Below are 25,570 nucleotides of genomic sequence, written 5' to 3'. Positions count from 1 at the left end.
CCAATCAAGAATCATTTGGTGCATGCGTTTTACGCAGTGTATTCTGGCAACGACCAGTCCCAACCCTTTTTTTTTTCTTCAGCACGGGAGTTGTATTGCTTTGGATACAGGAAGTAGAGCTGTGTAACTGTTGTCAATAAAGGGCAAAACATAAATCCAGTTGATCAATCAGTTGTCTGTCATACCCGACTGTTAGTTTGCCTGAATTGCAATTTTTACATTGCAAATCGAAGTAAAACATGTCAACGACTGCTCAACTATTCGAGGTAAATTGAACTGTATGTTCTAGTATTGTTGGGGTAGCTGTCTGCTAGTTCTAGGTAGCTAGCTAATGTTAGCTAGGTGGAGAAAGGAGAAGTCAGTGCTAGCTATCCATCCATATGACGAGAAGTCCGAGCTAGCAAGCTAGCCAGCCAGCCAGCCTATTGTTTAACCGATTAGGCTATAGCTAGCTGGCTAACGTTAGCTATAGCTAGCTAGCCAGATAACTATAATGAGTGCAAATCGCGTTTTTGAAAGGAAGCTGCCATCATCTAGCTAGCTACCACTCGCTATACAGTTGACAGTGCTGTGTTTTTCCAGGGATATGTTGATGTGATATTGTCAAACATGTAGCTAACGTTACCTACATATGTTGACCAACAGAGCCTTTCCAGCAGTGAATGTTAATTCTAGCTACTGTGTTTTTTGTTATTGTGTACAGTTGCATTTTCTAGTTTGTCACGCCCAGTGTTGGCCCAATAATGTACTGCTGTCTGTGAATGGGCTTTCCCAGCTACAAGCAGTGACTACGTTTACATGCGCATATTATTACGGATAGTAGTTCATATCCCGTTTAAGGTCTTATTCGGGAAAAGCTGTTTACATGCACCTTTGATATCCTACTCATGGGTATCCCTGTAAACATGAATAAACATCATATTCTTCATTTACGTTTATATTGGTTAGTCACTGAAATATGGACACTGAGTGTCGGCCTTTAACCTCTCACATGTAGCGTAATATAATAGTAACTCCTGGACAATTATTAATTTCTTGCAGTGTAATTAATAAACAAATGTTAATTTTGTCTCGAACAGCAGTGGAGAAATATTATGTTTTTCTTTCAGCATCTCTTTGAGAACATGCAAATGCGTGTGTAATCTTCGGCACTGTTATGCCATCAGACAGTATTTCAACCATATCAAATATGCACCCAAACTGAAGTCTTATCAGAAACGTGTTTGGTATTTTTCTCAGCTTTTCATTTCCTTAAAACTGGTCAAGCTGATGACATTTTACACAGGACTAATCTTTCCACTGTTTTCTCCCCGGTCACTAAACAAAACAGACAACTTTACCAGCGTTAACTAGATTACTAATGCATTCATTCCATCCATGTAAGACATTATTCTGGTGAGCACTACTTTATTTGGTCTTCTGGGGCAACAAGTTATGACAGAAGAGAAGCTGCATGTATCTAACTATAGTTGACATACAAATGGCCTACCAAATGTCGGAAATTAGAATATGGCCTACCAAATGTATTAAATTATAAGAAGATACTTATATTAATTATAGTAGGCAAAATTATTAAGGAATTATTATGGTGAATCGAACTGGCAGGTAGCTTACTTTTTGAAGGGATTTCAGTTTACGTAGAATTTCAGCACCCCGCAGAATGACGGCAGTTGTACAGGACAAAATTAGGTACAGGTAAGCGTTTGACTAATTAAATTTTTTACAGGAATCGAATGATGGTGACTCAAATCCTGCGACCCAGTTATAAAAACTCAACCCCGCCTCGATATAAGAGAACAGAGTTGAGCGTTCCTCAGCTAGGTCCAGTATTGCTCATGTCATGTAAGATACACACCATTTACACTGATTTACTGTGTGTGTGTGTGTGTGTGTGTGTGTGTGTGTGTGTGTGTGTGTGTGTGTGTGTGTGTGATATATGATTCACAGGAGCCCTTTGATGCAGACGAGTACATAGAGAGGTTGGCCTGGAGAACCCCTGGAGGAGGGTCCAAAGGAGGAGCAGAGGCATTCGACCCCAAAAGGTAGTCCTGTACTAAAGACATGGCTTTATTCAGACTCACTGTAATCATGGCTCTAGTCCCAACAATACAGCAAGCTTTATTTAAACCTCCATTGAAGATAACTCTGAGGCAGAGCATTATGGGAGGCCACTAAGTTCTGAGTCATACAGTAACTGACAGAGAGGGAATGTGTGCACGTTGGGAAGGGATGGGCAATGTGCCTAAGCTGTAGCCACCACCTAAGGAATTAGCCAAAAGATTATATACTCATCATTTTGGGATGTTTCCAACTCTGTTAAATATGGTGCTGACTTACAACATTTGCTCCACAGTCCTCACTTTAAATGCAGCTGACGAAGCTTCCAGTTTGTAGAGATTCTGAAATCTGGGGACCCAAGAATTAAGCCCCCAATGCTATTTATAAATATTAACAGAGAGAGTGTAAGGTTAGTAGGACAAATCTAACCCCATATTACTCAGTCACTCATGCTAGTAATATAGTAAAGCAGTTTTTCCCTACCCTTTGTTTGCTGTAAAACTCATGACTGTAGATCAATGAAGAGTGTTGAAGGCCAGCTTGTACTGTAAGTGGCCTTATGGCTATAGAGTGTTTACTCTAGACCAATGTGAGGTAGACCTGCAGTGTGTTAACAAAGCCCTTGTCCTGCTTCCCTTCCAGACTGCTGGAGGAGTTTGAGAACCACATAGAGGAGCTGAAGCATCTGGATGAGAAGATCCAGCGGCGGGTGGAGAAGCTGGAGCACCAGTGTCACAGAGAAGCCAAGGAGTTTGCCCACAAAGTGCAGGACTTACAGAGGAGCAACCAGGTCAGCTTCACGGCCCACCGGACCCTCAACCACCCACCACAACCCCAAATCCCCAGGAGTTTCTGTCGACTTTTCTGAAGAAAATGTTTTATCCACATTCATCAATCATGTCACTAAACATGTGACTTCTTTGTCTCCATACAGGTAGCCTTCCAGCACTTCCAGGAGTTGGACGAGCACATCAGCTATGTGGCCACCAAGGTGTGCCACCTTGGTGACCAGCTGGAGGGAGTGAACACGCCCAGGCAGAGGGCTGTGGAGGCCCAGCGTCTCATGACCTACTTTAATGAGTTCCTGGATGGGGAGCTTCGCAGTGATGTCTTCAACAACCCAGAAAAAGTCAGGATGCATACACTACCATCCACCCACATGTCATCCTAAAGAGATTGAGTTTGACCATTGAAAACAAACTAAAAACTACAGCAGTGAAAGATATTAAGAACTGAAATTAGTTAATGAACAGGATTATGAAGTAACCACCCATTTTAATTTGTGGAATTGATCCCTTTAATTGAAACCCTTAGCTAATTTGGATTAATATACTCGCATTTACTTCTTGACAATAGCTAACGGATTGACTGGTATGGATGTCAACATGCTCATGTCTGGCTTAATTGCCTGAAGTTGCGAGGTAGACTGGGCCTAATTAATCTATGTTTCCTAATGATGGGTTGGTTGTTTAGCAACAAACGATGCATGTGCAACTATGGGGCAAACCAGACAGAGTTGACTTAGATTGTTGACAACATGTAAACTATATTTCGTCTCTAATGTTTATTGAAAACAAATACATTTTCACAATTAGCATTTGTTGTTTCTCAAAGACATTTCTCCGGTTGTTGTTTAGCTAGCTTCCACATTTTAGCCATACTAGCATAGACGTGACATCAGTCAAACACCCCCCAAAAAAGAGACAGTATCAGTAACAAGATACTTTTGGTCATGTAGTGTATGTGGACACCTGCTCGTCAAACATCTCATTCCAAAATAATGGGCATTAATATGGAGTTGGTCCTACCTTTGCTGATATAACAGCCATCACACTTCTGGGAAGGCTTTGCACTAGATGTTGGAACATTGCTGTGGGGACTTGCTTCCATTCAGCCATGAGCATTAGTGAGGTCGGGCACTGATGTTGGGCAGTAGGTCTGGCTCGCAGTCAGTGTTCCAATTCATCCCAAAGGTGTTTGATGGAGTTGAGGTCAGGGCTCTGTGCAGGCCAATCAATTTCTTCCACATCGATCTCGACAAACCATTTCTGTATGGACCTCGCTTTATGCACGGGGGAATTGTCATGCTGAAACAGGAAAGGGCCTTCGCCAAACTGTTGCCACATTTGGAAGCACAGAATCGTCTAGAATGTCATTGTATGTTGTAGTGTTACGATTTCCCTTCATTGGAACTAAGGGGCCTAGCCCGAACCATGAAAAATAGCCCCAGACCATTATTCCTCCTCCAACAAACCTTAGTTGGCACTATGCATTGGGCCAGGTTGCGTTCTCCTGGCACCCGCCAAATCCAGATTTGTCCGTCGGACTGTCAGATGGTGAAGCGGGATTCATCACTCCAGAGAATATGTTTACACTGCTCCAGAGTCCAATGGCGGCGAGCTTTACACCACTCCAGCCGACACTTGGCATTGCGCACTGTGATCTTAGGCTTGTGTGCGGCTGCTCGGCCATGAAAACCCATTTCATGAAGCTCCCTACGAAGAGTTCTTGTGCTGACGTTGCTACCAGATGCAGTTTAGAACTTGGGAGTGAGTGTTGCAACTGAGGACAAACAATTTTTACACGCCACGCGCTTCAGCACTCGGCATTCCTGTTCTGTGAGCTTGTTTGGCCTACTGCTTCGTGGCTGAGCCATCGTTGCTCCTAGACGTTTCCACTTCACGATAACAGAACAGTTACAGTTGACCAGGGCAGCTCTAGCAGGGCAGAAATTTGACTACCTGAGTTGTTGGAAAGGTGGCATCCTATGACGGTGCCATGTTGAAAGTCACTGAGCTCTTCTGCACGGGCCATTCTGCCGATGTTTGTCTATGGAAAATGCATGGCTGTGTGCTTGATTTTATACACCTGTCAGCAACGGGTGTGGCTAAAATAGCCGAATTCACAAATTTGAAGGTGTCCACATACTTTTGTGTGTATATATAGTGTACAATGAGTTGAAATGAGCCACCTACGTTTCTCAATATGGCAGTTTCTTGTCCTTGTTGTTAGCTATCTGGCCATCCGGAATCACAGCAACACACCGAAGCCTTCTGCCCCATTGAAGCGTTCGCATTTGTTTTTTTGATGTTGTCAGCTAACCCGTCTATAGGGTTCAAAACTATCTGAGCGACCTCCCTATCAACCCTCAAAAATTTGATAGTGTATTATCAGAATATCATAGCTGTTTTTGAAGAGTTTGGGATTCTCTCAATGAATTCCTTTTAGTGGGAAAACAGTAATCAATCTCAGAGACGGGAGCTGGACATGGGATGAGAATGCTTCCAGAGAGGCATGATGTGGAAATTGGAGACAGATCCCTTTTTCTGAGCATACCTCCAGACGAGGAGGAAAGAGGAAAGCTGCGAGTGAATAGCTGAAGGGGGGATGGCTCTGCTAATCCTTCTGAAAGGGAGGGCTGGGCCGCCAGCGTGGAGACAAGTGCTGCTAAACCCTGACTGCAGAGAGACGGCTACATTACTTACATGGGATTTAGCTAATCTTAGCTGGGGGACAGATACTTAGAAAACCTTTGCCGAGCAGAAAGGCTGGATCCTCCTCACGGGAGCGGAGTAATAATGTTAGCTGAGGCAGGCATCTGCAGAAACCGGGGAGTTGCGGACGGCGGGCCTGTCCTAGGTCTGGGGTTTTCAGCCAAAGTGTGTATGTCGGGTGGGGGGAGTGGGCGGTTGACAGGGCCTCTCTTTAGAGAGATATCCCTGGCCGGACAGATTATTGAAGGCGATTTAGGCTCCTGTGGGATTACAGCCCTTTCAGAGGAGGCATAGCAATACAGAGTTGGATATGCTGCTAACTCAGGGCTGCTGTGGATGCCGTTAGCCAGGTGAGCAGCGGCTGCTTGTTATCATCTCCGTGGTGTACAGAGAGGAGGTGGAGGAGGGCTGGTTTAACATGATCCCCTAAGTGGAGATGCTGGTCTGCTCTCTGGATGTCCATTTCTTATGCTCCTCTGTCTCCCTCCCCGCTATTTCTCCCTCTCCCAGATTAAGGAAGCTGCTGATATCATTCAGAAGTTGCATCTCATAGCCCAGGAGCTGCCATTCGACAGGTAAGTAGTCCTGGAGGCAGCATTACACGATCTCTGTGGTATAATGTAAACAGTATAGGTGCTGCTACTCTGCCTCTAGCCCATCTCATAGATAAATCAGAAATATTTTTGTCAATGTTAGGTTGCATTAACTGTTGTTTCTGAGGGAGAGAATATATTCAACTCACTTCAAATTAGAGGGACTACACGTTATATAATTTTGTGTTCGAGTCTTTTTAAATGTCCGATATCTCTCTGATGAATGCCTCTATCCTTGTCCTCTTAACAGGTTTGCAGATGTTAAGGCCAAGATTGCAAGTGAGTGTTTGCGTTCAACATGCTCATTTGTTGCTGATTGATGAACAAGTGACAACACAGCCATGCTAAGAAAGGCAACTAAATCTGTTGAGTGTGTGCCTAGGTAAATACCACGACCTGGAGCGCCAGCTGATCCAGGAGTTCACGGCGGCCCAGCGTAGGGGCGAGATTGGCCGCATGCAGGAAGTCGCCGCGGTCCTCTTACACTTCAAGGTGACCCACAAACACTGGACACACTCTGATATGTCTCCATATTAAAGGAAGATGTGTGTTATTGTTTGAGTTGTGTTGTAACTTACAGATATGCTCTTGTGTCTCATTCAGCGTCTATGCAACCATGCATACAGTTTGTTGTCATTTTTTGGTGATGTTAGATTGTGGAAGTCATGCAGGTGTGATTGTGACATGTCTGTGTTTCCTGCAGGGCTATGCACACTGTGTGGATGTATATATCAAGCAGTGCCAGGAGGTGAGTGTGCAGTGTTAAGTTGAACATGAACCCTTTATAACAACTCAGTATAGAGTACCTGAGCGCTTCTGTCGTCTCACCACAGGTTAGTCTTGAGGTCTGGGTTCAACATAGCCCCTCTAGTAATTTAATAGGAAATCTATGTCATAAACCCTCAAAGTTCCAGAATGGGGTGAAAATGGTAGCCATTGTTAAAATACAAACCATTCTAATTGGAATGAATGGCAATAGAGGCATTAGTAAAGAAGTGATGCATTTCCTGCTTTTACTTAGGCAGAAACATGTGGGATATATCATAATTACTGTTATAGAATTATTGTTACCCTAAAATATTGTAATATAATTATAAATGTTACGTATAAATAGCCTAAAAAAATACACTGCTCAAAAAAATTAAGGGAACACTAAAATAACACATCCTAGATCTGAATGAATGAAATACTCTTATTAAATACTTTTTTCTTTACATAGTTGAATGTGCTGACAACAAAATCACACACAAATTATCAATGGAAATCAAATTTATCAACCCATGGAGGTCTGGATTTGGAGTCACACTCAAAAAAAGTGGAAAACCACACTACAGGCTGATCCAACTTTGATGTAATGTCCTTAAAACAAGTCAAAATGAGGCTCAGTAGTGTGTGTGGCCTCCACGTGCCTGTATGACCTCCCTACAACGCTTGGGCATGCTCCTGAGATGAGGTGGCGGATGGTCTCCTGAGGGATCTCCTCCCAGACCTGGACTAAAGCATCCACCAACTCCTGGACAGTCTGTGGTGCAACGTGGCGTTGGTGGATGGAGCGAGACATGATGTCCCAGGTGTGCTCAATTGGATTCAGGTCTGGGGAACGGGCGGCCCAGTCCTTAGCATCAATGCCTTCCTCTTGCAGGAACTGCTGACACACTCCAGCCACATGAGGTCCAGCATTGTCTTGCATTAGGAGGAACCCAGGGCCAACCACACCAGCATATGGTCTCACAAGGGGTCTGAGGATCTCTTCTCGGTACCTAATGGCAGTCAGACTACCTCTGGCGAGGACACAGAGGGCTGTGCGGCCCCCCCAAAGAAATGCCACCCCACACCATGACTGACCCACCACCAAACCGGTCATGCTGGAGGATGTTGCAGGCAGCAGAACTTTCTCCACGGCGTCTCCAGACTGTCACGTCTGTCACGTGCTCAGTGTGAACCTGTTTCATCTGTGAAGAGCACAGGGCGCCAGTGGCGAATTTGCCAATCTTGGTGTTCTCTGGCAAATGCCAAACGTCCTGCACGGTGTTGGGCTGTAAGCACAACCCCCACCTGTGGACGTCGGGCCCTCATAACATCCAGTCTGTTTCTGACCGTTTGAGCAGACACATGCACATGTGTAGCCTGCTGGAGGTCATTTTGCAGGGCTCTGGCAGTGCTCCTCCTTGCACAAAGGCGGAGGTAGCGGTCCTGCTGCTGGGTTGTTGCCCTCCTACGGCCTCCTCCACGTCTCCTGATGTACTGGCTTGTCTCCTGGTAGCGCTTCCATGCTCTGGACACTACGCTGACAGACACAGCAAACCTTCTTGCCACAGCTCGCATTGATGTGTCATCCTGGATGAGCTGCACTACCTGAACCAGTTGTGTGAGTTGTAGACTTCGTCTCATGCTACCACTAGAGTAAAAGCACCGCCAGCATTCAAAAGTGACCAAAACATCAGCCAGGAAGCATAGGAACTGAGAAGTGGTCTGTGGTCCCCACCTACAGAACCACTCCTTTATTGGGGGATGTCTTGCTAAATGCCTATAATTTCCACCTGTTGTCTATTCCATTTGCACAACAGCATGTGAAATTTATTGTCAATCAGTGTTGCTTCCTAAGTGGACAGTTTGATTTCACAGAAGTGTGATTGACTTGGAGTTACATTGTGTTGTTTATATGTTCCCTTTTATTTTTTTGAGCAGTGTATATGTAAACGGACAATAAATGTCTCAATGTTTGTTTCCCTGGAAAGCTGTGAGTGTTATAATACAAAATCAGTACTTTCGCATTTCTGACTTGTCGAAGTCCTATCATTAACTGATTTCAGCCAGTGTCTGGCTGTGGATTGACTGCATTTGCATGGAATATTGGCAGTTAAATTGAAAATATATGGAATCATTCCACTTAAACTAGCTGGTAAGTCAGCTAATAAACATACTGTGCAGATAATCTTCAAATTCATTGTTTTACACCATTGTATCACAGCACACTGGCTGACTAACTCCCTGACCAAAATGGCTGACCTTTTCTACTGGCATAATACTTTATCCATTCTAGTATTCTAATTCCTAATTCTATGGGGTTAACCCTCTCTCTCGCTCTTTCTCTTTCTCACTCTGTCTGACTGTCTGTGTTCAGGGGGCTTACATGCGTAGTGATGTGTTTGAAGACACTGCACTCCTCTGCCAGCGGGTCAACAAGCAGGTGGGAGAGGTCTTCCAGAGCCCAGAGACCGTCATGGCCAAACTCATCCAGAACATATTTGAGAACAAACTACAGGTACAGTGGACAGTCTCTCCTATTGACCAAATCTTCAGCTGCCACAAGGTTTAAAAATGTCTTAGTTCTCTGACCCAGTTCTGATGGACTGACTAAGCAGTTTTGTGTTCCAGGCCCACGTAAAAGAAAAACTGGATGAAACCCGCCGCTCTGATGTTGAACAATACCTCAAAAACCTCTATGACCTTTATACCAGGTAATACTGCTGTTCGCCCTTTGACCTCTCACTCTAAGCACCTCATACCATCTATTCTGACTTTTTTGAAACCGCGGCAACCCTGTGTCTCCAGGACAACGGCCTTGGCTTCCAAGCTGACCGAGTTCAACCTGGGCTCAGACAAACACACCTTCCTGTCCAAGCTCATTAAAAACATCTTCTCTAACTATCTGGAGAGCTACATTGAAATGGAGAAAGACTACCTCCGCACACGCAGTGCCATGATCCTGCAGCGCTACTACGACTCCAAGAACCACCAGAAACGTCCACAGGGTGGGGGCAGGTAGGAAGTGACTGACCACCTCTACCCCCTGACCCTCTCTTCCATCTCGTCTTCCTTTACCCAAAACTTCTTGTTCATCCTTGGGGTCAGATCTCAGTTGGATTAAATAGTTAAATGGATTTAAATAGTATGTTCCTCATCTCTCCACTCCTCATCATAGCAAGGTCTTTGAGTTCACTCTTCCCTTTTCCTTAATGCACCCCCCCTCCCCAGTATCCAGGAGCTGAAGGAGCGGATCAGGCAGCGCACCAACCTGCCCCTGGGGCCCAGCATTGATACCCACGGAGAGACCTTCCTCTCCCAGGAGGTGGTGGTCAACCTGCTGCAGGAAACGCGCCACGCTTTCGAGAGGTGCAACAGGGTAAGGCTGCTATGCTGCCACCTGCAGGAGAGACAATAACACTGCATGCAGTAAATCCCTGTAGAGTGCTGAGAGTAAGTCAGTTCCTGTCTCTGTGTGTTGTGAACCAGCTCTCAGATCCCTCGGACCTGCCTAAGAACGCCTTCTCCATCTTCCTGCTGCTGGTGGAACACCTGTGTATGGACCACATCGACTACGCACTGGAAATCGGCCTCTCCGGTACATCTAACTCTCACTAACACCTAAAGGCTGTGAAACCTTGAGCAGATACTTTTCATTTGTAGGTGTTGTATGTTCATCTTCCTATCCTTCTGTTGTTCTCTTTTGACTTTTTTTAAAAGAAAAGTGGTGTGTTTCTCTCTTTCTACAGCCATTCCCTCAGCTGATGCCAAGAATGCCAACCTGTACTTCCTGGATGTGGTCCAGCAGGCCAACACCATCTTCCACCTGTTTGATAAGCAGTTCAACGACCACCTAATGCCTCTTATCAGGTTAGCGTGGGGCCTGAACGGTCAATCACACATCCTCCCCCATTAATAGGTAGCAACTCTCTAGATAGCTTCATGCTGTCCAGATAAAGTTGTTCTGTGTTAGGTTTTTATTGCCTTTGACCTCTCATGGACCTTCTGTCTCCACCAGCTCATCTCCCAAACTGACAGAGTGCCTGCACAAGAAGAAGGAGGTGATTGAACAGATGGAGGTGAAACTGGACACCGGCATAGACAGGTCAGTAAACCACAAAGTGTTGTAAATGTTATCAACAGCATCATGGGAAATGAGTGAATGTATCCTATTAGTGTGTTAGGGGTGGTCGTCATGGTGTTGTCCTCTCTCTGCAGGACACTGAACTGCATGGTGGGACAGATGAAGCACATCCTGGCTACGGAACAGAAGAAGACAGACTTCAGGCCTGAAGATGAGAACAACGTCATGATCCAGTGCACCGCAGTAAGGGGTGAACTGCACCCAGCCTCCACTTCTGCTCTCATTTATGAAAAGCAAAGCGAGAATCAAACCATGTTAAACACGCTGCTCCTGGCAGTTCAGAATATGTTGTTGAATTTCAATGTATTTAAAAAAAAAACTGTATTTAACTTGAAAGTCATCTGTTTTATGCAAGTACCAGAGAATTCTTCATAGTTGTAGAAGTTGCAAATTCTTTTTATGCACATTGATTCACTTGACCTTTGACACCAGAACTACACAGTCCGACTCCTACTTCCTCCCTGTGCTCCCCAGGCCTGCTCCAAGGTGTGTGTGTATGTGAGTCGGCAGGTGGAGCGTGTGCGGAAGTCCATGGATGGTAAGAACGTGGACACAGTGCTGACGGAGCTGGGCGTGCGTTTCCACCGCCTCATCCACGAGCACCTGCAGCAGTACAGCTACAGCTCCATGGGAGGCATGCTGGCCATCTGCGACGTGGCCGAGTACCGCAAAAGTGCCAAGGACTTCCGGGTGAGAGGTCACACCAGAGTTAGCATCATTACGCATGTAGCAACAGTTGACATCATGTAGAGCTAGTAGTGATACTGAATAAATGCCTCTTGGCCTAGTTAAAGGTTTGGTTTATTCCTCCTAGCAGAACGCTAAAGGTTTGTCTGTCCCACAGGATCCTCTGGTTCCTAATGGTTTACTGTCTGTCCCCCAGGATCCTCTGGTTCCTGATAGTTTACTGTCTGTCCCCCAGGATCCTCTGGTTCCTGATAGTTTACTGTCTGTCCCCCAGGATCCTCTGGTTCCTGATGGTTTACTGTCTGTCCCCCAGGATCCTCTGGTTCCTGATAGTTTACTGTCTGTCCCCCAGGATCCTCTGGTTCCTAATGGTTTACTGTCTGTCCCCCAGGATCCTCTGGTTCCTAATGGTTTACTGTCTGTCCCCCAGGATCCTCTGGTTCCTAATGGTTTACTGTCTGTCCCCCAGGATCCTCTGGTTCCTAATGGTTTACTGTCTGTCCCCAGGATCCTCTGGTTCCTAATAATTTACTGTCTGTCCCCCAGGATCCTCTGGTTCCTAATGGTTCACTGTCTGTCCCCCAGGATCCTCTGGTTCCTAATGGTTTACTGTCTGTCCCCCAGGATCCTCTGGTTCCTAATGGTTTACTGTCTGTCCCCCAGGATCCTCTGGTTCCTAATGGTTTACTGTCTGTCCCCCAGGATCCTCTGGTTCCTAATGGTTCACTGTCTGTCCCCCAGGATCCTCTGGTTCCTAATGGTTTACTGCCTGTCCCCCAGGAACCTCTGGTTCCTAATGGTTCACTGTCTGTCCCCCAGGTTCCTCTTGTGCTGCAGCTCTTTGACACGCTCCACGCCCTGTGTAACCTCCTGGTGGTTGCCCCAGACAACCTCAAACAGGTCTGCTCCGGTGAGCAGCTCACCAACCTGGACCGGAACCTTCTGCACGCCTTCGTACAGCTGAGAGTGGACTACCGCCAGGCCAGACTGGGACGACACTTCAGCTAATGGCCCTGGCCAATGCGTCGCTGTCCAGCCATCGGTCCGTCCAATCACCACGGCCTATGATTTCACAAAACTCAACCATGGAAACGGAATTCAGCCAACCTGGATGGAGTTTTCTCATCTGCAGTAGCACCTTTTGCTTTGTCCATCCTAGAGGCCAAGAAAGACCACCGCCATTCACAGTTGGTCGACAGATAGCCTAGAGGTTAGAGCAGGGTTTCTTAAACTATGGGTCGGGACCCAAAGTGGGCCCTGAGTTTGTGGGAGGTGGGTCGCGAGTTATGAGAATACATATATAATCAAACACTATTTCTTCTTAATTTGGTTTGTTGGAGGACGATTTGGGTCACTGGAGGACGGTCAATTTCTCATTTGGATCTCGAGCTGATAAAGTTTAAGAAACCCTGGGTTAGAGCATTGGGCCAGTATCCGAGAGGTCGCTGGTTCGAATACTCGAGCCGACAAGGTGAATAATCTGTTTATGTGCCCTTAAGCATGGCACTTAACCCTAGTTTGCTCCAGGGATGCGATACTTTGATGACTGACCCTGTAAAACAGGGCTGTCAAACTCATTCCACGGAGGGCATAGTATCTGCTGGTTTTTGGTTTTCCTTTCAATTAAGACCTGGACAACCAGTTGTGAGGAGTTCCTTACTAATCAGTGTACTTGATTGATGAATTAAGGTCAAGGGAGGATGAACACCCGCGGACACTCAGCCCTCCGTAGAATGAGTTTGACACGTGCTATAAAATAACACATTTTCACTGCACCTTTCACCTAAAGTTTCCTGCATTTTGCCCTTGACTTCTGCAACACAAAGAATTTTAAATGTATATGACTCTTGTTTTGAAATACTAATCCACCAAAACATGATTGGGTCATATTACCGGTAATATCAACCTTGGATTTCCAAGCTTTCAACTTTAACATAGAGCGACATTTTGTTTTGATTGTGCCAAATGTATATTCTGTGGCTGCACTTGTACACAGGAACAGACTTTAAAGCTACTGCAAAGAGAAAGTTGAGCTCTTCATAGCTCAGGCCTGTCATGGCACTGACTGACTGCATACTGGAAACAGCCACCCCTCATACAGAACTCCCAGAGGAATCTACTCTCACCAACATCCTTCTCTCTCTCCTCCCGAACCAAGCCTGCTAAAGAGCTCCGCTGTGCCTGCCAGAGAGAGTCACATGACCACCTCTCTCCGACCCCTGACCTCAAGGGAGAGGTGAGGAGTCAACACACTGGCTGTGATCCCAGCCGTAATCATGTCTGAGAACCACTCGGGGGTCCTGGGTGGTCCGTCTGTGGCTAAGATGACAGGTCCGAGAGGTCAGTGAATGTGTCATTGTAATTGCATAGATCAACACCTGCTTATCCAATGAGGCTTACCATCCGTGCTCTCCATTGTGGACTTCTCTTCACCGCTTAAGGAGATAATGAGTGAAAGTTAAGTGGACTTCACGGGGCCTACAGGAGGCCAGGGAGGGTCAAGATCGCTGTGCCTCTGCGTTCTCTATGGTGGTAATTGTTTGTCTATCAGTGTCGGTGAGACCAAACCTGAAGTTATGTATTATGCTAAGCTATTCCCAGTATACTGCTGTTTACCTTTAATGAGTCATAAAAAAAAATGTGTTTAATTAGTCTCATTTTCATGAACAATAACCGTGAAGAAAGAGTTTGAAATGTAAGAACTCAGTGAGAGAGTAGGCTTCGTGCAGGAAGTGATAGGAATAGACTTATAACTCATTAGGTATTCTTAACATGCCAGACTCAGAGTAATTTCTCCCTAAAAGAGTAAAGTTCTCTAGACTACAGGAACAGAATCTGTTCGAGGGATTAGACATCTAGCGGTTCATGAAATGTGTGCAGTCGTCATGGACTGGAGAGATGGGGCGAGATGGAGATGGCTGAGCACTCAGCCACTGCTCCGGCTGGCTAGTGTTGTGTAGAAGGTACACAGAGTGCTGAGCAAAGTCAAACAACATCATTAATTAGGCTAATATTATTATCAATGCCACGGAAATTAAATTCTCCCAGCCCTAATCACAACTGGATAGCTTGTAAAAAATATTTTGTTAGGCCCTGGTGCAAACACTGGGCCTTCTACCAAACATTTGAAAACGATTTGTTTTAGCAGCGATTAATACATGCTGCCTGGGTAGGGGTGGGGGGAATGGGCCCCGGCTAGAGACTATAACTGGAGAGGAGGCTAAGGCACAGCCTGCCCCCAGGGACGCCCTGCATGGGTAAATGGGAGGGATGGTTTTTTTCGGGGGTGTTTGAGCAGCTGGAGGGGATTAGTAACACTGTCAATACTGGAGAGCTGGATAAGACTGTTCCGTCTTACTCGTCAGCCGCCACAGTCTGAGCAGCTCCTGCATCGACACACGTTTACACACACAAGCACACGCAGGGGCGTCTGTCTGGAGACGGAGACAAAACAACGGAAAACTGTTCTTGTTCTACATTCAATCAAACCCCTGGTTGAGGAAGATATACAGTGCATTTGGAAAGTATTCAGACCCCTTGACTTTTTCCACATTTTGTTACCGAACAGCCTTATTCTAAAATGCATTACGTTGTTTTTTCCCCCTCATCAATCTACACACAATACCCCATAATGACAAAACAGAAACACGTTTTTAGAAATGGTTGACAAATTATTAAAGAAACTGATCACATTTACATAAGTATTCAGACCCTTTACTCAGTACTTTGTTGAAGCGCCTTTATCAGCGATTACATTCTCAAGTCTTCATGGGTATGATGCTACAAGCTTGGCACACCTGCATTTGGGGAGCTTCTCCCATTCTTCTCTGCAGAGTTCTGTCAGGTTGGATGGGGAGCGTCGCTGCACAGCTATTTTCAGGTCTCTCCATAGATGTTCAAGTCCGGGCTCTGGCTGGGCCACTCAAGGACATTCAGAGACTTGTCCTGAAGCAACTCCTGTGTTGTCTTGGCTGTGTGCTTAGGGTCAATTGTCCTTTTGGAAGGTGAACCTTTGCCCCAGTCTGAGGTCCTGAGCGTTCTGGAGCAGGTTTTCATCAAGGATCTCTCTGTACTTTGATCTGTTCATCTTTGTATCGATCCTGACTAGTCTCCCAGTCCCTTCTGCTAAAATATCCCCACAGCATGATGCTGCGACCACCATTCTTCACCGTAGGGATGGTGCCAGGTTTCCTCCAGACGTGACGCTTGGAATTCAGGCCAAAGAATCAAGCCAGAGAATCTTGTTTCTCATCTGGTCTGAGTCTTTAGGTGCCTTTTGGCAAACTCCAAGCGAGCTGTCATGTGACTTCCGTCTGGCCACTTTACCATAAAGGCCTGTTTGGTGGAGTGCTGCAGATTAGGTTGACCTACTGGAAGGTTCTCTAATCTCTACAGCGGAACTCTCGACATCTGTCAGAGTGACCATTGGGTTCACCTTCCTGACCAAGGCCCTTCTCCCCCGATTGCTCAGTTTGTCTGGGCGACCAGCTCTAGAAAGAGTTTTGGTGGTTCAAAACTTCTTCCATTTAAGAATGATTGAGCCCACTGTGTCCTTTGGGACTTTCAATGCTCCATAAATATTTTGATACCCTTCCACAGATCTGTATTTATTTTGTATATTTTTGCCAAAATTTGATTGCTGGGGATTGTTGTTTCTAATTTAATACATTTTAGAATTAGGCCGTAAAGTAACAAAATGTGGAAAAGTCAAGGGGTCTGAATACTTTCCCGACGGCACTATTTCCTCATGCTTTTTCCTGTTCAGATTGAAAGGAAGTTCTGCAAGAATGCAAGCATCTGGATGTAGCCAAAGAACCTTATTCAACTTGTAAAAACATGCACAGTACACATTTGATATTTTTATCTATCAATCATTTCTGAACTTCCTAAACAAGGAAATGCAGAACATGCATCCAAACCCATTAATTCACTTTCCCTCCTCTCTCTCTTCCTCCACTCTCCCTGAGTTTTATCCTCACCCAGCAGGCTCAGGTAGAGCTCAGCCAGCAATTACACCTGTATTAGTGGCCAGATACGGAGTGCCCCTCTCTTAAGCTACCAAACCTGCCAACCTGCAGTGTCACCAGGCTAATTCTCTGTCACTCACACCCTCAGTAAGGAAGATGTCTCCTTGTCAAGAGTGATCTCCATGAGGCAATATGAAAAGTGGATGTATTGTTTTGTCATTTGTTCTTGGCGTGTGTTATTGTATTCAAATGAAAGACAAACTGTTTCAAACGCTAGACTCTTGAGTGTTCTACTTTAAGCTACATATTCAACAGCAACAACTCTTGAAACTCCATTTATTGTGTGTTCTGTTAAGAGGAAGTCTGATTCCTCCAGTCCTCTGCTCTGTCCGTCAATATCTTTGTTCTCTCCGCAGGTCATATTCTCCACCATCATCCCCACTCAACACCAGTCTTCCAGCAACCCCCTCTTCCACACTAAGATGTCATCGCACTTTCAGTTTGTCCACTCTCTACGCTACAAGCCCAGCTAGTCCTTCAGAATCCCACAAATCCCTGCTTTCGGCGTCTCCCTCCCATACATGCCGGTCCTCCCTCTGCCTCCTGGAGCACTGACAATAAAGCATTACAGCAGTCAATCCATGTCAACAACAGCTTTGCTTAATTCCTGCTAAACACGTTTAAGCTAAATCTTCACCTAATGATGCATAGTGATTAGCACTTGCTCTTTCGTCTGCCGGCGGCTTGTATCAATTTCACTTATGTATTTGATTTTCCTGCCATCATCAGAGAGATGACTCAGGTGTGGGAGCCGTAGCAGCCAGGCTGGGAGGGTGTTAAGGATCCCCCTTCAAATTAGACACCAAGTAATTAACACTTGTATTGTGGGCAGCTTTTGTATTCATACAACACCCCTCATCAGCCTCTTTGATGTGGGAATCAGATCAATGATGCCAGAGCCAGCAATAACTGGTGCTATTTAACTGCCTGTTGACCCCATCTACATTTCATATCAGACATTTGTCACTTGACATCTACAGTATGGCTTGGAAAGAGGGAGTCCAGATGCAAAAGGAGAGAGCATAATAGAGCATAATCAAAAGGCAGGTTGGATACAGCTATGATAGGGGTTGCAAACAGGGTGCTTTCCGACTGAATAGATAGAATGGGTTGTTGTTCATGTGCTGCCCCTTTTCAAAAGCCATTCTCCAGGCTGTCACTACGTCACTACAGGAGTCAGGAGATGGGCATCGTGCCAGACACTTACCCCGCCAGGCTCTCTTAATGTGTTGTAGATTTTGCCCTGGCCTTGACCCACTGCCCAGAGTGTGCCAGCCAGGCCCAACATGGCACAGGTGTCATGCCACCTTTAGTCTTGGGCATCCTGGAAATTCACTAGGCAGAATGAGACTGATGCCAATGCTCTCCTCCTTCGCTTCCCTCTTGTCATAGTGAATGCCTAGTCCACTGTGGCCCAATAGAGCCCTCCCTCGAATCATTTAATCATCCACCACCATCCTTTTGATAATATTAAACCAACGTGCGGTGGTGTGCTTTGTTCTCTCCCACTCCTTCCCTCTATGCCATAACTCTATTAATACTGTTCATCATTTTCCTGTTTCCTGGCTCCATGCCTGTGCTGTGCACGCTCTTGGCTGGGCTTTTCTGTTTGACTGCTCCACAGGAACAGACTGGCACTCTGACTGAGGGCTTCGGGGTCTGCACACAATCAGCGAAGCATGGATCTCTGTCTGTAATAAACAGGGTTGACTTCTCACAAGAAATCCCAATATAAATTGTCTCAATGCTACTTTTAGTTTCTAATCTGTATCACTTACCCACACACGCATGCACAGTGCGCAAACGCACACATACATACATACATACACACAAAACAACAGCTAGGTTCAATAGCACTCACCCAACCCTGGGATGTGAGCAGTTAGGTGTCTTGATCATGGGTTTGGGTTGTTTTCCAATAGAAACATCTGCAGCACCCCACTGAGCCACCATACTTGGCAGAGAGAAACAGAGCTCCCGCTCTCTCCTCAACTAAAGACGAAACACTACGTCAACACAACAACACATGCTTTTGTTTCATCAAGCATTTGCCTTGAGGGTAGATCAAATGTAAATGAATGTGTTCTGTGCTCTCCTCCCAAGTATTTTCCCATGTGGAATGAGTAGCCGTGCTGCTGTAGTAGAAATGGTTCAGTACCTCTAGTAGGCCAGCAGAGGGCAGTCGTGCTCTAGTATTGCTCTCCTCCCCTGAAGAACTCTTTCTTCCTCAGAGCTGCTCACAATGGGGATCTTCCTGAGGGGTGAAATGTAGCTTTTTTAGGTCTGTAAGCCCATATCCCTTAATCCCCAGCCATGATTGACAATCATGATTTAGGGTATATGGTGTCCCATTCTAATCCATGAGCAATGATTAATTTGCATACCTTCCGTGCGTGGCCTCATTTTGGAGGAGGAAACCGCTGCCTTTGTAAGTGACTCAGAGAGAGAGAGCTGAGGAGACATTGTATGACAGATAAAGAATAGAAAGAAGAGCGCATGGATGGGGGAATGCTTGTGAATTTTGCCAGAGGGGAGATGATTGCAGTCTCCATGCCTCACCAAACCTGCCCTTTGCCCGTCTTCTTCTCCAGCAAGACTTTCCTTTGACACATTCATACACACACACAACACACAGATACACAACACACACACACAGAGACAACCATCAAACATAAAACACAGATACCAGAGCATATACAGAAATAGAGACACAAGGGACACAGAGGAGAAACACAGAGATGCTCCCTCACACGTTGCAAAACTAAATTGGTATTTGCTCATTTTATATCCAAGTCAGGCTTAATTATAATAATGGGAGTTTGGGAGTTACCGTATAATCTCTGGAAGGTATTAAGAATTACCCAGAACACACCACAGCAAAAGAAACAAATACAAATACTTACAATTACTTTCCAGTCATAATACACAGGGGATTTAACATCAAATAATGCATGCTGTTTGGCATACCTTCAGAGAGCAGTCATCCACACTGTATCAATGAGAGCATTGTACAGAGGGGGATTGCCTGATGGAGGGGTTTTATGGTCAATGTCTGGGCTTACTGTACTACATATACATCTAAATCATTTGCACAACAATTTCTGTTTTGCTAAATATCCTGTGAGTGTATAGGATGAAATTAGGCCTTTATTTTCAATATTAAAATGTGAATATCTCAATGTCTCACACGTAACACACTGTTGTTACATGTTAATGATTAAAGGATAAATTTGGATAGATGTTGTATTTGATATAATTACTAATCTATAATTGTGTAATTACAGTGTTTTAAGGCTAGTTCAATATTATTGTAATTGTAGATAGGCCTATGTGGAAGCAATATTTGTTTGAGATATCAGTTCTACACTTGCAACAACTTACACATAACACAATTAGACATGGGGATATTACAACATAAATGTATATTCTAAAATAATTATTAATGTTATCATATTGTATTAGAAGATGTTTTATAGTGCATATGAAGCAAGTGTTTTCTTATCCAGGGGAAATTGTCCACTGCAGTTTAAACACATTTTTCAACACATGCTACTCATATTACAGTAATGTACATTACTGTTGAAAAGCATCCTATAAAGTGACCTTGAACATATCATTATCATACCTTCATAATGGTTGTATTATTCCTTCACTCAATCCCTGAGACCAAAGCTATCAAGGCCACGAGTTTATCAAGTCTATAAAAGGGTGAATAGAGGTTCAGGTATCTCTTTGCACTGAATATACCTTTACGAGACCACCACATTTCTGCAATTAACTTACTGACACTGTTGCCTGACTGAGCCTTCGTGACGGATCACTTCCCTTTGAGATGGCAACTGTGTGATAATCTGATTTGATCTCCGGTAGTGTATCGTCTGTCTGGTTCACAGGCTGTGGATGTGTCCCCACTGTCGTGTCAGTGTTAATACTAGCCTGGAGAAGACAACACTGGGACACACTGACTACAGCAGATAACCTGGACACCTCAGTTCACACAAATAACATGTATATTTTTGTAAGGTAAATCAAATCAAACCGAAGAAAAAAAAGTGTTTTTATGTTAATTATCTCTTTTCAGACTTGATATTCTCGGCAAAGTTATCAGTGGCTTGTTTTTTTATGTAAAAACAATAACATCAAAAACAAATGCAGTTACACACAGTCATTTACAATAGTCCTTATTAAATTTGCAACTATAACAACATTTTATTTTTCATTAAATGTCATTCACATCTCTTCCATAGACTCGGTGCTGGTACATATAGCTAATTTATCTTTGCTCAATGTATATTTATTATTACGCGTTTTACTTTTCTATTATTTCTCTTTTCTTTTTCTCTGCATTGGGAAAGGAGGATACCTAGTCAGTTGTACAGCTGAATGCCTTCACCTGAAATATATCTTCCACATTTAACCCAACCCCTCTGAATCATAGAGGTGCAGGGGGCCTTAATCGACATCCACGTCTTTGGAGCCCAGGGAACAGTGGGTTAACTGCCTTGCTCAGGGGCAGAACGACAGATTTAAACCTTGTCAGGTCGGGATTTGATCCAGCAAACTTTCGGTTACTGGCCCAGTGCTCTAACCACTAGGCTGCCTGCCGCCGCGTTGGGGCCAATAAGTAAGCATTTCACTGTTAATCTACACCTGTTGTTTACAAAACGTGATGAATACAATTTGATTTGATTTGACTGGCTTATTGCAGTGAACATTAGCAAACATGAACAGGCTTGTTCAGTCCTACAGACTGTATCCACTATGGGCATCCATCCTGAGTGCCTGCGGCTACCCAGCCACAACCTCAGCCGAGCCCTGAACTGGCCTGTCAATGTGGGAGGTGCAGTGTGAGTAGTGAGCCTGTGGCAGGGCTCTATCTACTTTAACACAGTGCCCCCATCCCACCGCCATGTGCCATCCTACTATCCCAACCCCTCTGCAATCAGCACTATTTACTGGCTCAATTGATTCCTTCTCTTTATCTCTCTAACTCCTACATTTTCAGTGAGTGAGGGGAAAAAGCTCTCATTTTTCCCATTTTGAGAAATTATACTCTTGTACTTGATCCAGCTAACAGGATTTTCTTAAATTACTTTATAAAAGACCATCTTTTAACTTTCCTCTTTCTCCTCTATCCATTCATTAGCAGGTCTGCCTCAAGGCCTGTTCACATCAATTGGTTGGGTTAAAGTTACAAAGTTAGGCAGCTCAGCTCAGCGCTCACGGTGGTTTGTGTGTGGGGGGGGGGCAGAATTATTAATTTCTGAAGTATTAGAAAAAATAAAGAGATTGAATTAAGAGTATTGGCCCTCTGTTATCCAGCACGGGGAGCCTCAGGGACCTACTGTGGTGGAGGACATTATGCTAATGCTCTCTCCCTTTCCTCAATATCTCTCTCTCTCTCTCTCTTTCACTCTCTCTATTCTCTCCCACTCACCCTGTCAATCTCCTGTCCCTCTCTCTAATCTCTTCCTCTGCCCCTCTCCTCTTTTCATCTCTCCCATCTCTGTCTCTCCCTCTTTCTCTCTCTCTCTCTCTCTCTCTATATATATATATATATATATATATATATATAGAGAGAGAGAGAGAGAGAAAGAGGGAGAGACAGAGATATATATATAATCTTCATCAGCCTACAGAGACAGAGAGCTGCCTGGGAAAAAGACAGCTGTCAGAGTGTCTCCCTCTCGTTGTCGCTCTCTCTATTTCACTCTCTCTTCATCTCTCTCTATTTCACTCTCTCTTCATCTCTCTCTATTTCTCTCTCTCTTCATCTCTCTCTTTCACTCTCTCTCTCCATCTCTCTCTATTCCATTCTCTCTTCATCTATCTCTATTTCACTCTCTCACTTCATCTCTCTCTATTTCACTCTCTCTTCATCTCTCTCTATTTCACTCTCTCTTCATCTCTCTCTTTTTCACTCTCTTCATCTCTCTCTATTTCACTCTCTCTTCATCTCTCTCTTTTTCACTCTCTTCATCTCTCTCTATTTCACTCTCTCTTCATCTCTCTCTATTTCACTCTCTTTCACTCTCTCTTCATCTCTCTCTATTTCATTCTCTCACTTCATCTCTCTCTATTTCACTCTCTCATCTCTCTCTATTTCACTCTCTCTATTTCACTCTCTCTTCATCTCTCTCTATTTCACTCTCTTGCCTCATCTCTCTCTATTTAACTCTATTTCACTCTCTCACTTCATCTCTCTCTATTTCACTCTCTCACTTCATCTCTCTCTATTTCACTTTCTCTTCATCTCTCTATTTCTCTCTCTCTTCATCTCTCTCTCTTCATCTCTCTCTATTTCACTCTCTCTCTCCATCTCTCTCTATTCCACTCTCTCTTCATCTCTCTCTATTTCACTCTCTCTTCATCTCTCTCTATTTCACTCCCTTGCCTCATCTCACTCTATTTCACTCTATTTCACTCTCTCACTTCATCTCTCTCTATTTCACTCTCTCACTTCATCTCTCTCTATTTCACTCTCTCTTCATCTCTCTCTATTTCACTCTCTATTTCACTCTCTCTTCATCTCTCTCTATTTCACTCTCTCTCTCTATTTCACTCTCTCTTCATCTCTCTCTATTTCACTCTCTTGCCTCATCTCTCTCTCTTTCACTCTCTCTTCATCTCTCTCTATTTCACTCTCTCTTCATCTCTCTCTATTTCACTCTCTCTCTTCATTTCTCTCTATTTCACTCTCTCTCCATCTCTCTCTATTTTACTCTCTCTCTTCATCTCTCTCTATTTCACTCTCTCTCTTCATCTCTCTCTATTTCACTCTCTCACTTCATCTCTCTGTATTTCACTCTCTCACTTCATCTCTCTCTATTTCACTCTCTCACTTCATCTCTCTCTATTTCACTCTCTCTTCATCTCTCTCTATTTCACTCTCTCACTTCATCTCTCTCTATTTCACTCTCTCTTCATCTCTCTCTCTCTCTCTCTTCATCTCTCTCTATTCCACTCTCTCTTCATCTCTCTCTATTTCACTCTCTCACCTCATCAGTCTCTATTTCACTCTCTCTCTCTTCATCAGTCTCTATTTCACTCTCTCTCTCTTCATCTCTCTCTATTTCACTCTCTCACCTCATCAGTCTCTTTCACTCTCTCTCTTCATCTCTCTCTATTTCACTCTCTCTCTTCATCTCTCTCTATTTCACTCTCTCACCTCATCAGTCTCTATTTCACTCTCTCTCTTCATCTCTCTCTATTTCACTCTCTCTCTTCATCTCTCTCTATTTCACTCTCTCACCTCATCAGTCTATTTCACTCTCTCTTCATCTCTCTCTATTTCACTCTCTCTTCATCTCTCTCTATTTCACTCTCTCTTCATCTCTCTCTATTTCACTCTCTCGCCTCATCTCTCTCTCTCATTAAGTGTTGATTGCGTTCCAAAGATTCCCAAGAGCAAACCAGAGAGAGGGAGGAGGATGTCTCTCTCTCTCTCTCTCTCTCCTCATCTCTCTCTATTCCACTCTCTCTTCATCTCTCTCTATTTCACTCTCTCACCTCATCAGTCTCTATTTCACTCTCTCTTCATCTCTCTCTATTTCACTCTCTCTTCATCTCTCTCTATTTCACTCTCTCTCTCTTCATCCTATTTCACTCTCTCTCTTCATCTCTCTCTATTTCACTCTCCTGCCTCATCTCTCTCTCTCTCATTAAGTGTTGATTGCGTTCCAAAGATTTCCAAGAGCAAACCAGAGGGGAGGGAGGAGGATGTCTCTCTCTCCCTCTCTCTCTCCCTCTCTCTCTCTCTCTCTCTCTCTCTCTCTCTCTCTCTCTCTCTCTCTCTCTCTCTCTCTCTGTGTGTGTGTCCCTGGATCTTGTCCTGTCTCTCTCTCTCTCTGTGTGTGTGTGTCCCTGGCTCTTGTTCTGTCTCTCTCTCTACCTTGTGACAGAGAAGAGGATATCGTTTTCTCTTCATTTCCTCATTCTGGGACATGTATGATAGTGTAGTCAGATGATGGAGATCTTCATTCAAGGGGATCTTCATTCATTTACAGTCACTGTTGGCACTCCTGTGATCCTTTTGACCTGATCATTCTGCCTACCAGGTCATAATATACTACAAATGCAAAAGCTATACAAAAAGAACACAGTTAGGCCCACGCCTTCACTGTCTCCTTTTCGGGGGTCAAACGTTGATAAATTGAAGAGTTTAATTCCAAAACGCTATATATCCATTTTCAGAAATATTGGTAAATGATGAAAGAGAGTGTTTTTTTCACATGGGGTTGTTCTAGGACAGACATGTATTTGTTTAAAATCTATTGCTTGATGGTTTCAGTTCACAGGGACAAATAATGCTGTATATCCACCTTTTACACAGTCAAGTTGAACAAATAGCTATGTTTTTTATTAAGAAATGTACAAATGACACATTTGTGACACGGTAAAAAAAATACAAAAAATTAAGTTTTCAGTATTAGATTTTACAGTTTAGTAATTTAGCAGATGCTCTTATCAATTCATCTTAAGATAGCTAGGTGAGAAAACCACCTTTCACATTTAAAATATACATGATACGAACATTCTATTCCAGCTACACAATGGATGTAGTATATAGCATTTTGCAAAAAGAAAAACATTTTCATACACATCAAAAATCATTAATTAAAAATCTGAGAACAGTAATAATTTACACACACATGAAGGTACCCATAAGCAATCATTTCTGATGAAAAAAACACAAATTAAAGAAATTGTTGATATAGTGTTTTCATTTTGAAAGGCAAGCGTTCCACAGTAATTACCACACTGATGAGCCCTGGTCCAGTTAATTAAGACTCCATTAGAAAATGATGGACCAGCATGGGC

The 25,570-nt window shown here is 44.1% G+C and overlaps 1 protein-coding gene across 2 annotated transcripts; it reads left to right on the top strand.

Annotated features, from left to right (window-relative positions):
* Window positions 1-82: 82 nt before the first annotated feature.
* On the top strand, window positions 83-18,467 carry LOC135508190 (exocyst complex component 5). 2 transcript variants are annotated; one of them, XR_010450772.1, is made up of 19 exons: window positions 83-266; window positions 1,948-2,042; window positions 2,701-2,848; window positions 2,993-3,187; window positions 6,063-6,127; window positions 6,396-6,424; window positions 6,528-6,637; window positions 6,849-6,893; window positions 9,270-9,410; window positions 9,524-9,606; window positions 9,701-9,910; window positions 10,124-10,271; window positions 10,382-10,490; window positions 10,642-10,762; window positions 10,911-10,997; window positions 11,111-11,219; window positions 11,511-11,726; window positions 12,543-14,063; window positions 17,107-18,467. XR_010450772.1 is itself a non-coding variant. In XM_064928217.1 (18 exons), exons 1-18 carry the CDS (start codon window positions 240-242, stop codon window positions 12,729-12,731), a joined length of 2,127 nt encoding a protein of 708 aa, XP_064784289.1. In that variant the 5' UTR covers window positions 83-239; the 3' UTR covers window positions 12,732-16,966. The 2 variants fall into 2 exon arrangements, 1 of the variants encoding a protein (XP_064784289.1); XM_064928217.1 differs by lacking the exon at window positions 17,107-18,467 and having other exon boundaries at window positions 12,543-16,966.
* The last annotated feature ends 7,103 nt before the right edge of the window (window positions 18,468-25,570 follow it).

This window comes from Oncorhynchus masou, chromosome 21 (genome assembly GCF_036934945.1).
Source record: "Oncorhynchus masou masou isolate Uvic2021 chromosome 21, UVic_Omas_1.1, whole genome shotgun sequence".
In the NCBI taxonomy this organism is placed as follows: Eukaryota; Metazoa; Chordata; class Actinopteri; order Salmoniformes; family Salmonidae; genus Oncorhynchus; species Oncorhynchus masou.
Note: the sequence above shows the minus strand (reverse complement) of the source record. Positions and strands in the feature narration are given on the sequence as shown.